This window comes from Lepus europaeus, chromosome 9, assembly GCF_033115175.1.
Source record: "Lepus europaeus isolate LE1 chromosome 9, mLepTim1.pri, whole genome shotgun sequence".
Taxonomy (NCBI): Eukaryota; Metazoa; Chordata; class Mammalia; order Lagomorpha; family Leporidae; genus Lepus; species Lepus europaeus.
Window position 1 is genome coordinate 62,296,652 of NC_084835.1, and position 15,786 is coordinate 62,312,437.

At 41.3% G+C, this 15,786-nt stretch overlaps 1 protein-coding gene across 1 annotated transcript in view; it reads left to right on the forward strand.

The window, feature by feature from the left end:
- Window positions 1-15,786, forward strand: part of L3MBTL4 (L3MBTL histone methyl-lysine binding protein 4) — a 395,862-nt gene that overhangs the window by 39,714 nt on the left and 340,362 nt on the right. Inside the window, exon 3 of the mRNA XM_062199981.1 lies at window positions 7,410-7,501. Within this exon, the coding sequence (XP_062055965.1) occupies window positions 7,410-7,501 (92 nt within the window). The remainder of the gene's footprint in view (window positions 1-7,409; window positions 7,502-15,786) is intronic.

Consider the following 15,786-nt stretch of genomic DNA (forward strand, 5'->3'; position numbering starts at 1 on the left):
AGAGGTGGCTGTCACTACAGCAAATGCTGTGTGTGGCCAGGAGTCCAGTTCTCTGTGCATCTTAATGACACTCAGCACCCTGCTTTGCTGAGAGAATTGAGTGATGCACTGTTTTCAAATGCAGCTGTACCAAGACGAAAAGCAGCTCGAATGTTCAATTGAAAAATGTAGACAGAATATGGGCAGTTCCTTGTTGCAGTGGCATGCCAGAGTTACTAAAATGTGAACCTGCAAAGTGCAGTTATACTCAGGGAGCTGCTGCTTCAGGAGTCATTATCTGGGAGTGATAAGCTGTTAACATTAGAGAAATTGTATCATTTCCAGTTGGTACCGCAAAGGAGGGCATTATTTATAACTGTTAGAAAATTGGTTGGCTGCTACTAATGATCGTTTCTCACATATTCTCTCATGGAGCTGTGTACACCAAAACTTTAGAAATGAAGTTGAAATAGTGCTGTGAAAGGAATGTATTTACATCTAGTAGAATTGGGAAGGACCTTCTCTGAGACATGAGTCTTAAAATTTACATAGTGTCTGTAAGAATGATAATTTATTCATTCTTTACTTCTCTGCCTTTTACGAATAAATATTGTGCAGTTTCCTAGAACTGGACATTCTTATTGCCCAAGTGAGAAGTTCATCTCACAGTGATATTTCCAATTTGTGCTCTCAGGTGAGGTGAATGGGAGGCCAAGTGGCAGATTGTGTAGCAGCCCAAGCAGTGGTACTTGTAGGTTTCCTAGCATTGGGGCTACTAATATGATAGTTTTGTAAGTGAAAATGAGTCATGCTGGAGAGAATTCTAAGGTCTGAGAAAATCACAGGGCTACTAGATGACATCTAGGGCTTCTTTCCATATCTAAATAGCACACTCTGCATTTTTATTTTAGGGATTTTTGATAAAAGCTGAGAACAAAAGCATTAGTGTACACGTGTGAAAGCATATTCATATGAAAACTGAGATTCATTGTTATAGCTTTTATTAATTTAAGTAAATTCAGTTATTCAAAACTCCGTATTCAAAATAATAAAGTAGGACACAGGTATGGTTACATATATCTAAAAGTTTAAAGTGGATCTGGTTTGGATGATAGCATACTCAGTGTGTGAGCCCCTTTTACAAGTATGATATTACTACCTAAGTCTGTTAGACATTTTGAGTGCTTTGTAAAAGGGATATTTCAGAGAGCTGCAACCCTGGTTCTGTCTGTGTTCTCTCTATAAGGACATGGCCTGGCTCAGGGAAGTGTGCCTATTCATTCATAAAGTGAGACTACACACACATACTCTTAAGAAAACTCATCACAGCACCAGCCTTCAGCCCGTCTGAACACTGAGCCTGCCTTTCCTTGGCTTGCATTCTGCTTGACTTTTTTGTTTTGCTGCACTGTTAGCTTTATTTATCTCAGCGATTGATCTTCTTGCTCCACTGCCCAGTCCACAGTTGAGTTCTGTCTCCTAGCACTGCCTTCCCTTGGGCCATACTTCTGCACTGTGATTGCTCTGGCATTCGCTCTGACTGGGTCCTATGTGGCTTCTCTTTCCCACCTGCTGTGTTTAAAGTTCCCACAGGCCTGTGCCTTGTGCTGTAGGCAAGAGAGAGAATTATGGTCAGTGTGACACACTGGCTCATAGCCATGTTTGTTTGTTTTTGGTTTTAATTAATAACAAGGGGATGCTCATGGCTGCTTCAACTCCTGAAAACAAGCAACAGCACAATGAGAGGCTAACCTCCTGTGATGGTAATGAGAGCCATCATCAACATTTCTTAATGTAATTTGGTCATTGACTGGACTTTGGCCACTTGCTTCTAACTTTCTTAACGTTTTTCTTGAATACTCATATTTTTTTTCCGTGTACTTTGCTTACAATTTACTGCCATTTTTATTGCCAATCTGATGAATAATCCAACAGACCTAAAGGTATGAGTAGAAATCAAAGCAGAATTTAGCAGCCGGTAACATGCAGGTGTGCCTTCTCAGCAGGCACACGTTCCAGTTTGAGTGAAAGAAGTGGCTATGATTAGTGCTGAGCTGCATATTTAGCTAAGGTCAAGTAAACCAAACAGTGCAGGCTGGCAGACAACGAAGCTGGTGGAGTCTTCCTTGCTTTTAGAAGAAAGGATACCCCTCCCCCCACCATATACTACTTATTTCTGCTGGAGAGAGAAAGAGGTGGCTTTGCTTGTTTCCCTGTAGAAGGAGGGCTGCATTTCCATGTTTAAAAGCCTCATCCATCCATCCTTTTGTAGGACAGTGTCTCCACCCTGGTGTTCTGGTGCAGGCTGTGGAGCTGCATGGCTGCCTCATAAACTCAGATCTTCCACAGCAGGGTCTCTGACCATCTATGTCTCAGTATCTGCTCCCTTTAGTTTCACTGTCCTTTGGGCCAGAGGAGCTGGCTCCCTTAGCTGTCCATGTAAGACATGAATTGTCTAGATTTTAAAAAAAAGTAGGTTCTTCACCAGCCAGATCTGACAGGTCAGCCTTTGTCTTGCTTTACTTTAATCTTCATTTCTTTCTACTTGGTGATTTTTAATTGTATGTAAACATACAGGGTTCAAATGATAATATGCAAGCTGTGTTCTATTTATAAAGTAACATGTGACCCTCATAAACTTAATTTATTTGACTTCTGTTCTTGGAAATTATATTTCTTCCCAGCTTTGTGCTATTGTAAAGTCTATATCTATTGCTTTTGCATTTTTTTAGAATATAATACTAAAGTTGGTGAATAGATCAATTAAAATAGCATCCTTTATAGCTATAAATATGTATTATAAATATGACTAAAAACTTTTAATCAAATTTACAAAGCTGCCATCAATGAGTGAGTTTATTAACTTCCCTGAAGACTCACTTTCTAAGTTATAATTTCTGCTACTGCTACATCTTGTCTGTGTGTTCTAAGGTTAGATGGTACTTTGTAATGGGAGAGTCTGCACAAAGACTTTTGTTTAAAGTCAGACTTTTTCAGTTGTGAGACCTCTATGAGCTTCAACTTTTTAGAACTGTAGAATCATTAATTTCATACTCAGTGTTGAACAAATGGAAGTATACACATTCACACACATGTTCACACATGCACATGTGTACACACGCAGGCATACCTCAACCACTTAATTCCATGCCTGGCATAGAAAAAGTGCATATTAAGTGACAGATGATACCCAATCAAATATGGGAGTAATAAAAAAGTTTGTGAAAAGTGTTATTAAAACTAAAGTTTATTTTAATGCAATTAAAAATCTGTGCATACAAGGGATCTTCAGAAAGTTGATGAAAATACATATTATGAAAAAGATGTGTATATATTTCAAAAATGTTTTGTACCAAAATAAACTTACTTTTTAATTCCATTTTTCCATGAACATTGTGAAGTACCTTCGCAAATTTTGTTTACATTATGTTTTGTAGAAAAGTAATAATTGGAGTATTCTTCTATTGTTAATGAGTACAGTGAAAGGAAATGAAATTTAGAGTTTACAGTGCTGCATGGATTATCTAATATTCTATAATATGAATGGCCTATCTGGGGTTTTTCTGAGAAAATTGCATAAAAAATAAATTCAGTGCCTGAAGCAATCTGCCTCATAATTGGTTCCTTCTCTCTAGGAAACTGAGAAATGAGTTAGTCAAAATATGTATGTTTGAGTTTGTTTTTAAGGTGAAAGTGCTGCTCTGCTTGCCTGCTGCCCTTTAATTCATTAAATGAATATTATGGCCAGCTATGATTATAGCTCTGAAAATTTAGTGATAAACAATAGTAATAAGATCCCTCCCTTTTATAAGCTTATGCTCTACTTAAAAATAAGCAAACTGGTTAATTTCAGCTAATGTAATCCCTGTGCAAAATAATGCAATAACGCTTGGAGACAGCAGAGGCGAGGCAATCTTTATAGAGTCAGGGAAGAGGAAGGGCCAGTTTACAGGTTCTTGTTGGACAATTGTGGCCCCATGTTGCTGAGTAGTTTCCTTGCTTTCCCAAAGATACTTACCTCATTCAGGAGCTTTTATTGTTTGATATTATGTATTTTTGTTCTTATAAATCTTAAAAGTGTTTTTGCCCACTTAGGTAATCATAAAAGAAAGTCTCTTAGATATGATTTGCATTTGGTAAAATGGTAACATGTGACAATTGGAAATATGATTAAATTGCGAAATTACAGAGTCTTTCTAAGAACACAGCTGTTTTAGAAAACAAAGTATCTGTATTTGCTTTGGAGCTACTCCTGCTGTAATATTTTTGTAAAGTACATAATTATAAGGCAGTAAAATACTTGTGTGAAGATAAGGACCTTGAATAATCTTACCCAAGAATCTTCAGGGTTTGTAAATTGCTTTCTGTGTTCAGCAAAATAAAACATCTCACGTTGTGGTAGAAATGGCAGCAAACCTTTTATTGCTGTAATGGACCAACAGACTGCAAGCTCCTTGATGGAAATCATACTGTGGTTCTTTTTTTTTCTTGTTTTCAAACAAAATAAGAAAATCCACTGATGAAAATTCTTAGTCTTATTTGATGAGTAAAATGCTTTTTACAAATCTCATACTTTAACAAATGTATTTCTTAGCGATGGCAAGTTAGTGCTGTGACTGTTGGCGAATGTTGATGTCAATGTGTTTGCATATTTTTTTTACCTATAAATTGATAGCATGTTTCTCTTTACCTCCAGAGTTTAAATTACTCCTTTCACTGTCAATTATATATTTGGATATCAAAGGAAAAATAATGTCTATTGTTTAGTTTTCCTTTCCTGCCTCAGGAACAGAATTATCTATTCATTCTAGTGGACAAACTGCGCAGGTTTGGGCACATTCACAGGAGCTCAGAAATCTTCTAAATGGTTAAAGTATACATGAATTCCTGCACAGCTGAATGGGTTTTGTGTTTGTAATTCCATCCAGTTGCTTTGTTGGCTTTAGAGGATTCAATGTTGAGTTAGAAGTGTTTCTTACCACCTCTCATCGCTACTGCTAGTGCAATGCTGATCTTGTACCACCCATGACTTCTAGTATGTTCTGCAGCATGATGAATATTTAAAATTCAGAAAGCACTTTTTGACCAGTATTCTTCCAAGGAAATGTGTTTGTGTGTGTGTGTGTGTATGTGTATGGTTAAGTAGCAATATTTGTAGAGAATTTTAAAAAATGTAACAAGAAAATTTAGATTAATCTTACCATCCATGTATAGCCAATGTTAATATTGTGCTGTTTCTTTCCAGTTCCTTTTCTATGGGAGCATGTTTGCAGATATGAACGAATATGTGCCTATTGCCCAATGTGTACATGAATGAACATTTTAATAATGAACAAATATGTATATATTTTTGTTTTAATTTGTAATTGAAAAATAATTATATATATTTATGGGATACAATGTGATGATTTTTATTTAAAAATCTTTTTTATTCATGAAAATTTTAAATTTTAAAAAATTTATTTAAGGTACGCATTTCATGTAATTCATATGTACAGATTTAGGACAATGGGATTTTTTTTTCTTTTAAAGATTTATTTTATTTATTTGAGAGGCAGAGTTACAGAGAGGGAGAGACAGAAAGGTCTTTCGACTGCTGTTTCACTTCCCAAATGGCCACAAAGGCGGAGCTAAGCCAATCTGAAACCAGGAGCCAGGAGCTTCTTCCAGGTCTCTCACGTGGGTTCAGCGGCCCAAGCATTTGGGTCATCTTCCACTGCTTTCCCAGGCTATTAGCAGAAAGGTAGATTGGAAGAGGAGCAGCTGGGGCTCAATCCAGTTGCTCATATGGGATGCTGGTTCTGCAGTTGGAGGCTTAAGCTGTTGTGCCACAGTGCCAGCCCACCATGTGATGTTTTTATACATGTTTATATTCTATAAAGATTGTATCAAGGAAATTAACGAATCTAGCACCTCACCTTTTTTTTCAGCAAAAATAGTTACAATCTATTCTTTAAACATTTGTAAAAATTTATTTATTTATTAATTTGAAGGACAAAGAGTCAGAGAGACAGATCTTCCATCCACTGGTTCCCCCAAATGCCTGCAATAGCCCAGGCTGAGCCAGGAGCCTGGAACTCAGTCTGTGTCCTCCACATAGGTGGCAAGTACCCAAGTAAATGAGGCATCACCTTCTGCCTCCCAGAGTCCACATTAGCAGAAAGCTGGAATTGGAAATAGCAATTCCTATGTGGGTGCAGGTGTCCCAAGCAGCATCTTAATCCCTGCCTCTGCCCCTTAGCAATTTTGAAGTTTAAAATACACGATTTTTAACTCTAGTCACCATGTTATGCAATACATCTCTAAAGCTTACTCTCCAACTGAAATTTTATACCCATTAATCAGCATTTTTACCTTTTCCATACCTTACTCCCCTGGACCTCTGGTAATCAGCTTTCTGCTATTTACTTTTATAGTTATGTAGTGATGTTTTTCCATCAACTTTTCTTAGGGTTTGACTAATTCATTTGTATGGAGTTCTAATTATTAGGACATAGAATTAAAACAATTATTAATTATTTTGCCAGTTTTTATTATTTAAAAATGATACCTATTGAATTGTAAGAATTAGCCATTCATCTAAAAAATTTGAAAAGCAGTACAACGAAGAAGAAAAAAAAAAACTGGGAAGAAATGGTTTATAATTCTGGTATTAAGATTTTGATTTACATAATGTTAATCTTTTCAAATCTGCTACTGTTTACCAAAAAGCATCATTTTGTTTCCTAAACTGCTTTTTCTCCCCACTTAGTAGTATGCCATTAACATCCCCTTTCTCTGTCATTAGCCTTCCACAACGTAATTTTACTGCCTCTTATTAAAATGACATATCTGTGCAATGCATTTAATTAATCCCCCCTTGGTGGACCTTTAGTTTCTTCCCAGTATTTCATTATTATGCAGAGTTCTAATGCAAAAGCCCTGTGTTTTTTCCCTTGTGCACATCTACTATCGTTTCATTAAGACAAATTCCGAGAAGGAGACTTGCTGGTATAAACTGTAGGAATAGTTTTGAAGGATTTATACAAATATTGCCACAGTGGGTTTTGACAGGTTGTACCAACTGACATCCATACCCAAAAAGGGTATGAAAGTGAAAGGAGTTCTAAAATATCTTCAGGTGAAGCACTTAAAATGAACCAGATCCCTTTCCAGAAAACCTGTCCCTGCTCACCCATCGGAGAGTTCATCAGGCACTGTCTTGAGTGCGGGAAGTATTCTTAGCCTGTCCCAAAGCAGGAAGAGTTGTGTACCAAGTGGATTTGTGATTTTACTGAATGTTCACAGAGAGCGAAAGAGCAGGTTCTTACTAGTTTCTGGGTTTTCTGACTTCCAACTTAATCAGCCTGTTTCTTGCATTTGTCTTCAGTTAAATGTTATTTTTCTGTCACTAATTGTTTCAAGAAAAGTTACTGGGTTTTCTCTTCCAGACCTTTCCATGGTTGAACATGCAGCGTGGTCTTGGGAGCAGTACCTGCAAGAACAGAAAGCAATAGCAGCACCTGTTGAACTGTTTTCCAAGGTTAGTCACTGAAGGGCTTATATTTTTTTGCAAGGAACCAACACTTAGGAAAGTTAGTTCAAATAAACCCATCTACCTAGATAGCCCACTGACCTACCTGAATTTAAAGGCTGTACTGGGAAGTGACCTTATGAAAGCCTGGATGTTTCTGCATGTGCTACAGTTGGGGCTGCCTGTGCTTGAGCACATCACCAACACCTGCCAATTCTGTGATCTTGGGAAGTTCATTCAACCTGTCCATGCCTCAGTTTCCTCATTTGCAAAGTAGGGAAAGTATTCTACCTGCCTCTTCAGGATGTTGGAAGGCCAACTCAGTTGTTATGTGAAGGATATAAGATACAATGGACACTTAATACACAATTAATGTTAGTCTTTATTTATATAGCTGGTGGTACTTGCATATGTCCACCGAGGGCTCAGGTTGGAGGGATCCATTTTGCTCTGTTGCATGGGAGTTGTGGGTCAAGCAAGATGCTGGAGGAGACAGTGACCTGCCTTGGATCATGTTCTGCCTGGCTACCTAGATGCACAGAGCATGAATCACAGTGCAGGCACTTGGTTGGCCAGCCACAAGGGCCTGCTGACACAGGGGCTAATCTTTGCCCAAGGCCAAAGCTCATGCTGCCCTTTCTCTTCTTCGTGATCTGAGTTTCCAGTGTCTTTATATTGCATTTTAACCTACAGCAATAAGCTAAATCTTTACTTTTCATGACATCTCTTGGGTTGCCTTTAGTATTTATTATCATGTGTAAATGTATGGGTAAAGAAGAAAAGGGGAACCAAGGACTGACACTTCAATTAAAAAAAATACTTTAATGTCCTTTGTTGTCTGGGCAGTTTTCTTCACTGACCAAGCAGTGTGAAAGGTTGTGCTGGAGTATCGGTTGTTAACCCCCTGCTTCACAGCAGACTCTTCTGTTGGGCTTTGGAAGGCTTAAGCATGGTTTTTTCTGGAGACCTACTAGGTCAGAACCTTGGGAACTGGGCCTGGAAATGGGTAGTGTGAGAACCTCCTTGGGGCATTCTGTGTGCAGGCTCGAGGACCTTTACCATGGAAAGACTAAATACCAAGTGAGTGTTGCTCAGCCATCACATCCCTAATACTCCAGTGTTGCAGTCACCTAAGATAACTCAGGCAGTGTGTCCACTGGAAGCATGTAAGTCCATTAAGCTAGGGGATTTCTTCCACCTTTTTTTCCCATGTCTGCTCACAGTTCCCACCATGCTGAGCAGGCTCATGTGACCAGTGATGTTGAATATTTTCTGGGAAACTGCTTCTTAGTTCTCTGAGAAAGACTTAAAGGGGTTTGACTTGGACCAGCGCAACCTGGGGTAACTCGGTGGCCCTTTCGCCTGAATGCATCCTGTGCCCTGCATGCAGAATCACTCCGGTCAGGATGTAGAGTAGGTCAGAACAGGAGGTGCCTATGGCCTGGCAGATACCATGACACCGAGAGCAGGTCCAGGGTGTGACATTCACCCAGAGGATACATAGGATGCTGGGGCCTTGATAGCATCACTGTCCAGGTTCTGAAGATGGCCAGGAGTCGTATGAGGAAGAGACAGTCAGTGATTGCAGTTGGACCTTGCTTGTCACAAAACTAGCTTGAATGATGCTGTGTCCTAGGAGTCATATTTTTGCTCCTTTCTGTGACCAGGCTCCCAGGGCACATGTCCTCTGTGACCTCCACACAGGGCTACATCAGTACTGCGGTGTGAGGTGAAGTGGACGATTTCTCCGAGTAAGACATAGTTTTGGCTGCAGACAGCAGTGTATTAGATTTCCTGTTAGGGGTTGTGTAGACCCTGATCTCAGCCAGCAGGTGTGTTTACTTCATTCTCAGAGTTTCCCCTTTAAGATACTTGAAGGCTAATCAGCCACAGCAAGAACACTTACACAAGAGAGATTTTCTCCCCCACATTCTGAATATCCTTCATTACTTGGTGTTGACTAAAAACCACCATAGTGCAGGTATGGGATTTGTGCTCCTGACGTGAATCATCGTGGCAAGGCTGGGTTACAGTCCTAGGTCACAGAGCTTCCCCCTTGACTTCACAGGGAGGAAAGCACCCAGCAAGAGAAGGGCAGCCTCAGAGCTGTGGACAGGAAGGCTCCCTGTGCAGGGTGGGCAGAGTCTGGGACTGTTAGAAAACAAGAGGGTGACATCTTAGCCTGCCTTTCCCCTTCCTCATAATCAGAGTCAGGCAACTCATGTTGTTTAATTCTGTGTGTGTGTCTAGTGGTGTGCAGACCAGTCTGAATCACTGAAGAGAGTGTGACTGTTTTAAATTTCTGCACAAAGCAAAGTAAGGTGTTTTTTTATCCCTTACAATTTGTTTTACCATCTGGAGTAATGAGTACACAAGGATATAAACACCTTCTGTTGACATAGTAAATTTATTTATTTATTTTTTAAAGATATTTTATTTATTTATTTGAGAGGTAGAGTTACATACAGTGGGAGGGAGAGACAGAGAGAAAGGTCTTCTATCTGCTGGTTCACTCCTCAAACGACCACAACAGCTGGAGCTGGGCCCATCCGAAGCCAGGAGCCAGAATCTTCTTCTGGGTCTCCCATGCTGGTGGTGCAGGGTCCCAAGGACTTGAGCCTTCCTCTGCTGCTTTCCCAGGCCATAGCAAAGAGCTGGATTGGAAGAGGAGCAGCTGGGACCAGAACTGGGGACCATATAGGATGCTGAAATGGCAGGCGGAGGATTAACCTATTGTGCCACAGCCCTGGCCCCGACACAGTAAACTTAAAAAACTTTCTATCCATGGCCTGTGAAATGTACCTATCTTGATTTGATTTAAATATGAAATATTGGGCTTTTTCTGTCATTCAAAGTTGGTGTGAAGAGCTTTTCTCTCTCCTTCCTTACTGCCAGTCCTCCCAACCTCACATGTAGGTCCTCAATGTGTTCTTTTCACCCCGTTGCTCATCACATCAAGTCCTGGAATACTGGAGATTGCAGCTTCCAGTAGGGCCTCAGCTGCAGTCTCTCCGGGACAAAGCTGCTTCCTGCCTGTCAGGTTGGCCCTCATGTGGTCCTTCTACGCAGTCTTCATCCAGGTTTGAAGGGCTTTGGTTCTCTCTTGCTTTTGCTATTTTTCTCAAGATGCTCCTCTTCCATGCAGCTGTCCCAGCCTGTCCACCATGGCCTGTCAACAGGTACTGACTGAGTGGCTGCCCGCCCCGTCCACTGCACGTTGGTGGTGGTGAGGGTTGGGAACAGTGCAGTAGTCACAGAGGGGCCAGAGACAGCTCCCATGTATTTGGCCTTGAGCAGCACCTTGACCTCCATCCGCAGCAGCCACTTTGAACTGGCCAGTCACCCCTGTACTGGCCAGCCTCTGACCTGGGGGTGCAGCACTCTCTGCCTGGGAACAGCCAGTCCCACTACACCATACATCTTCCTGTCCTCAGTCACTGGCAACAAGGCCAGCTCTGCCTTTTATGCCTAAGCAGGGTGTTCCCGCCTCCCCAGCCAGAGTGAGAGTGCCAGGAATACAGACTGGACATGGGGTTAGGTACTTGTAAGGCGAGGGCGTATTCACATTTTTTGAAATAATTTTCTGTTTCAGAACAAAATAAAAGTCACCATGAGAAAAATTAAGTTACTTGAGCTTCTTTATATATCATTATAAATTAGTAATAAAATTTTCATTTGAATTCCATATAGCTAGGGTACATATGTGTTTCTTATTGCTGCTGACACAAGTTATCACCAACTTCGTGGCTTAAAACAACACATTACCCCACTGTGCAGGAGGTCAGGGCCTGGGGTCTGATGTGGTGCAGCAGGTTAAGCCGCTCCTTGTGATACTGGCATCCCATATCAGAGTGCTGGTTCAAATTCTGGCTGCTCCACCCCCAAGTCCAGCTCCCTGCTGCTGCTCCTCACTTTCTGATCTGCCCACTGCCTTTCCAGACTTTCTCTACCATATTCTCACAGCACCAATTTTCCTTCCAAGACTTAAGGCTTCCCCCATTTTCTCCCTTTTTGAGTCACATTTTTCCCTGGCCAGCCTCTGCTCCCTAGTTTCTTCAGTTCAGTCATTGTCTTGCTGGTATCTTCAGCGACCTGTGCCCCTCTAACCCTTTGCCATGCAGAGTCCCAGCTCTGGATGAATCTGGGTTTGCTTTGGGTGTCAAGCACTGCTGTTTAAGGAGACCCCAGACCTTGCCTCAGCTACATGGGCATCTCCTGTCTGTGTTGTTAGCCTGGGCTCCTGTTCCTCAGGACAGCAGCTCTAAACCCTCAGACCTCTTTTCTCCCTGTTGCTGGAAGCCATGACTTCCCTGGAGGGTATGGTGGGACTTGAGTTTCACCCGGCACACATCACTCACTGCCCTAGTCCTCCCTGTCTCCCTTGTGTCCTGGAATAGTCTGCCTCCTCCTTGTCTCTATCATGCTTTCTCTGGGTCTGGCTCCTGTCGTTGCTTTTCTAAAGCTCGTCCTCCAAGAATCATCTGGTGTGACCTTGAAAAGTTTCTTCTCTTCTGCCTCTTCCCCTTTGGATTACAGATATGTTTAGGTCTCTTCTACTTTTAAGAAAACAACTGCCCCTGGGTCCTGCGGTCCCCTCACTCACTGATGTCCTTAGATTAGTCCAGATTGCTGAAATGTTAAACGGCATTTTGCTTCCTCTTGATTTTTCTCACCTTTTCTATCTGCTACCTCTTCCACTTGGCCTTTTCTCCCACCCCTCCTTGACCCTGTCCTGAAGAAGTGACCTCTAGGAATTCACAGACAAACACTTGTACTCCCACCACGCAGACTCTACTGAGTCTTGGTTTCTGATTTTGCCAGTTCCCCTCCACTCCTTGTCAGACTCATCCCATGTCCCTTTTCTCCCCTGTGGCTCTGTTTGGGCCCCACTCTGCAAGGCTCCCTGGCCAGCTCAATCCCACCCCCATACAGTGCAGTTCCCAGTCTCTTGCCAGGTCTTTTTCCTGGTCTCCCTGCCTGCTCATCTGGATGGCACACAGTGCTCCCCTTCGCAGTGTATCCAGCCCAGTCTCAACTCACAGTCCCCTTCTGTGTGGTCTTCTTCCTGTGAATGTCCCTCCTACAGCATTCCCCGGGAGGCCAGCTCCATGCCTGCCTCTCTTCTGCTCTGCTTGCATTTGGCTTCCAACCTGCTCAGCTTCTGCTTTATGATCATTCAGTGGCTTCTCTCAGTCACTGCCACTGCTCCCTTGATTTAGAAATAAGCCCTGGCTATTTTTTTTCACATGAATTTTAAACAAGAGTTTCTTAATAGCCTCTCAGTCCAGGCTAGTCTTTCTAGCATTCTGTGGCCAGAATGACCCTTGAGGGCCAGAGTTGTTTGCATAATGTATGTACAGTGTCATTGGCTGCTTGTTCTGCCACTCTGGGTCACATGAAGGTATATTTGCCTCTTGTAGAACTGTGATGTCCTTGAAGACGAAATGGTTTCCTTCCTTCCATCTCTCCTTCCTTCTTTATTCTGTCCCTTCCTTTTCTCCTCTGTGCTTTGTGGTTCTCAGGGGCATGTGCCTATTGCTGTCGTGGTGCTTTTGTGCGTGCTGCCTAATTCAAGCCCTTTCAGCTCTTTCCCCCTCACTTTCTGGACTGAGGGCCTGGGGTGCATGTCTCTGACTCAGCATATTCACCTGAAATGGCAGACACTGTCTTCTGCTGCCCAAGGATGTCCTGAAAACTGCTGTGTGATAGTGTCCAGCACATGGCAGTGGCTGACATACAGTTCATTTTACTAATGGCAAGAAGGTCTAGAAATTGCTCTTTCTCCCAGGTCATAGTCCGTTGCTGTGTCCAGAACTCTTTCTCTGTCCCATGTTCTCTGGCCTCCCCTTTCCTTCAGAACGCAAGCCCTCCTGGTCTCCCTAGACTTGGCGTTGTCAGGACCTGCCAGCCTGCCCTGCCCATGAGGGTGCTCCATTCTTAGTGTCCTGATCTTCTGCACTTGGGTGAGTGGCCACCTGGGAAGTTACCATCATGCAAGCCTCACCTGCTTGCACTCTGGTTAGGCTTTGACTCTTGTGTGGTGAATACAGTGATGGGTCTTCCTGTGGTCCTGTGAGCCTTTCTCTCTAAAACAAGGCACAATTGTGACAGAAACGGTGGAGTATTCTCCTCTCCGTATCCTCTTGCTTTCAGGGGCATCTTTGAGCTGCTGCTCACTCCCTCTTCTTGTGTCATCCCTCTTCCCTTCTTAACACCTAGCAGAATCTATTATGAGTTTAGATAAATGGTGTCCTGATAAGGAAATCCCAGCCATCTCTAGAATCATAGAGTTGTATTTGTTTTTGGAGGAGCTGGGAGTGGTTGGGGAACAATGACACGTTCCTGGTTTAACCTTCTAATTATCCAAGTAGAAGACAGCCTCATTTGAACATGTCTCCAGTCACTCTGTCTTCCTTGCTTGAAATCTCAGCAAAAGGAATAGCTTTTTCCTTCTAAATTTAATTTCTTCATCCAGCTCTCTGTTATGTTCTTAAAAGTAATTTTTCCATATATGTGTATATGTTAAATACATCTTGAATAATCTTTGCATGTTTTGATAAACTCTGGGTTTGTTTTTTAGCTCCGGAGCAGAAAGATGCTTCAGTGAACATCTCTGTTTTAACTCCCTCTAACACTGCATGAGACACCTAGAACCTTTCAAGCCAAACTGGTCATCAGATACCAAATTAATTTTCACTCACTAAGAATACCATCCTTCTTTTAAAATAAATATTCCTTAGACAGCACTTTAAATATTCATCGTGAGCCAAGTAGTTACCATGTGTGGCTTCTTGAACTATTGTACAGACATACTTCGTACATTCTGATAAGCTGTGGATCAAACTGTAATTGGAATCTATATGCTTTTTTGTTTTCCTAAAGTGTTTACTTATTTGATTATCTTTTGTTTTTAATCTTCTGTATACATCTTGTTGCCCCAGTTTTTAAGTTAGCTTCATAGGTATTTAACATATCTCCTGGAAACAAAAACAAAACATCTTTTGAAAATACAAAGTGTTCGTTATATTCAGAAGTCTCATTGCAATTTAAGTCACAAGGCATATGAAAGTCAAAGAAGGAAATACGGTTTTAAAAAAGATAATGTAGCCTTATAATATGAAGTCATTTAAGCTGATTAATTGCTGGGCCTCTGAAGAACAAAAGGAATTCCCATTCATGTTTGTTTCTCATGGTCTCCAGTATTCTAAGTTCTGGGGCAAAACTGAAGCTATATCCTCAGCTTGTGTACTTAGAGTTGGCGTCTCTGAAAGGCTTGGATTCAAAGTTCCCGCGGTGCTGTAAAATCGTGGGTCTGAAGTCTGCATCTAGACGGCGGATCAGGGTTGCTTTCTTGTTCCTGGGAGGGCTTGAAACCCGTGTAAAGTCTGCTTATCTGCAGTTCCAGCTGGAAGCCGAATGTCAAGTTCAGAGCTCTTCGTAGGAAGAAAAATTAAAAGAAGAAAATGTGGCATTCCAAATCAAGGAGAGACATGACTCTTCTCTTTTAGTTAAAGGAAATTTATATTAGAAGTATCCTTGTCTTTTTTTCCCTGGGAGAGGTTAGTCATTTACAACAAAATATTATGAATTTATTGTTTAAGATACCAGATGCAGAGGATTCATGGAATGTGTTCGCTTGTGACCAGTGAGTCTTCAGATAATAACTTTAAAAATCATTCTCAAATCATCTTTATATTGTCCTTTATTATATAGTGTCTGGGTTCTTTCTCTTTGTTGGTCTGGGTCCCATCAGTGTGTTACTTGCTCTGGTATGTAGTGTCTTTCTGTGTTAGAAACAACAGGCCCATTGCTGGTCAGAATGCATAATAGCATGTTTATTGTGCAGCTGGGTTTCTTACTTTCCATAGGTTCTGGGGAGATGAGAAATTTTGTATCTGAGATTATAGCAGAGTGGATTCACAAAAACCAGTAAGAATTGGCTTATTAAACTTATTAAAGTATACTTTTTGTTGAGCCCTGAATTCTATGTTCTGTATTTGTAGAATGCCTCTTGTATAATCCTGGCAGCAGTTTGGGATTCTGTGTTCAGAATTAATCTATGAAAAATGTTCAAAATAACAGGGAAGTAGTCTTTGAAATGAAAGTTTAAAAATATACAATCAACCATCCTTCACTCCATCTTAACTGAAGCTTTGCAGCAAGTTGTGTTTAATTATGTAGGTGATGATTTTTCTCCATTAGCCTAACAAATAGATGGCAAAAATAGGCATCACTTTGAAAAAGCAAAATTTGAAGCAAGCCTTGCTGCCTGGCCTGTCTATACAGGAAGAACA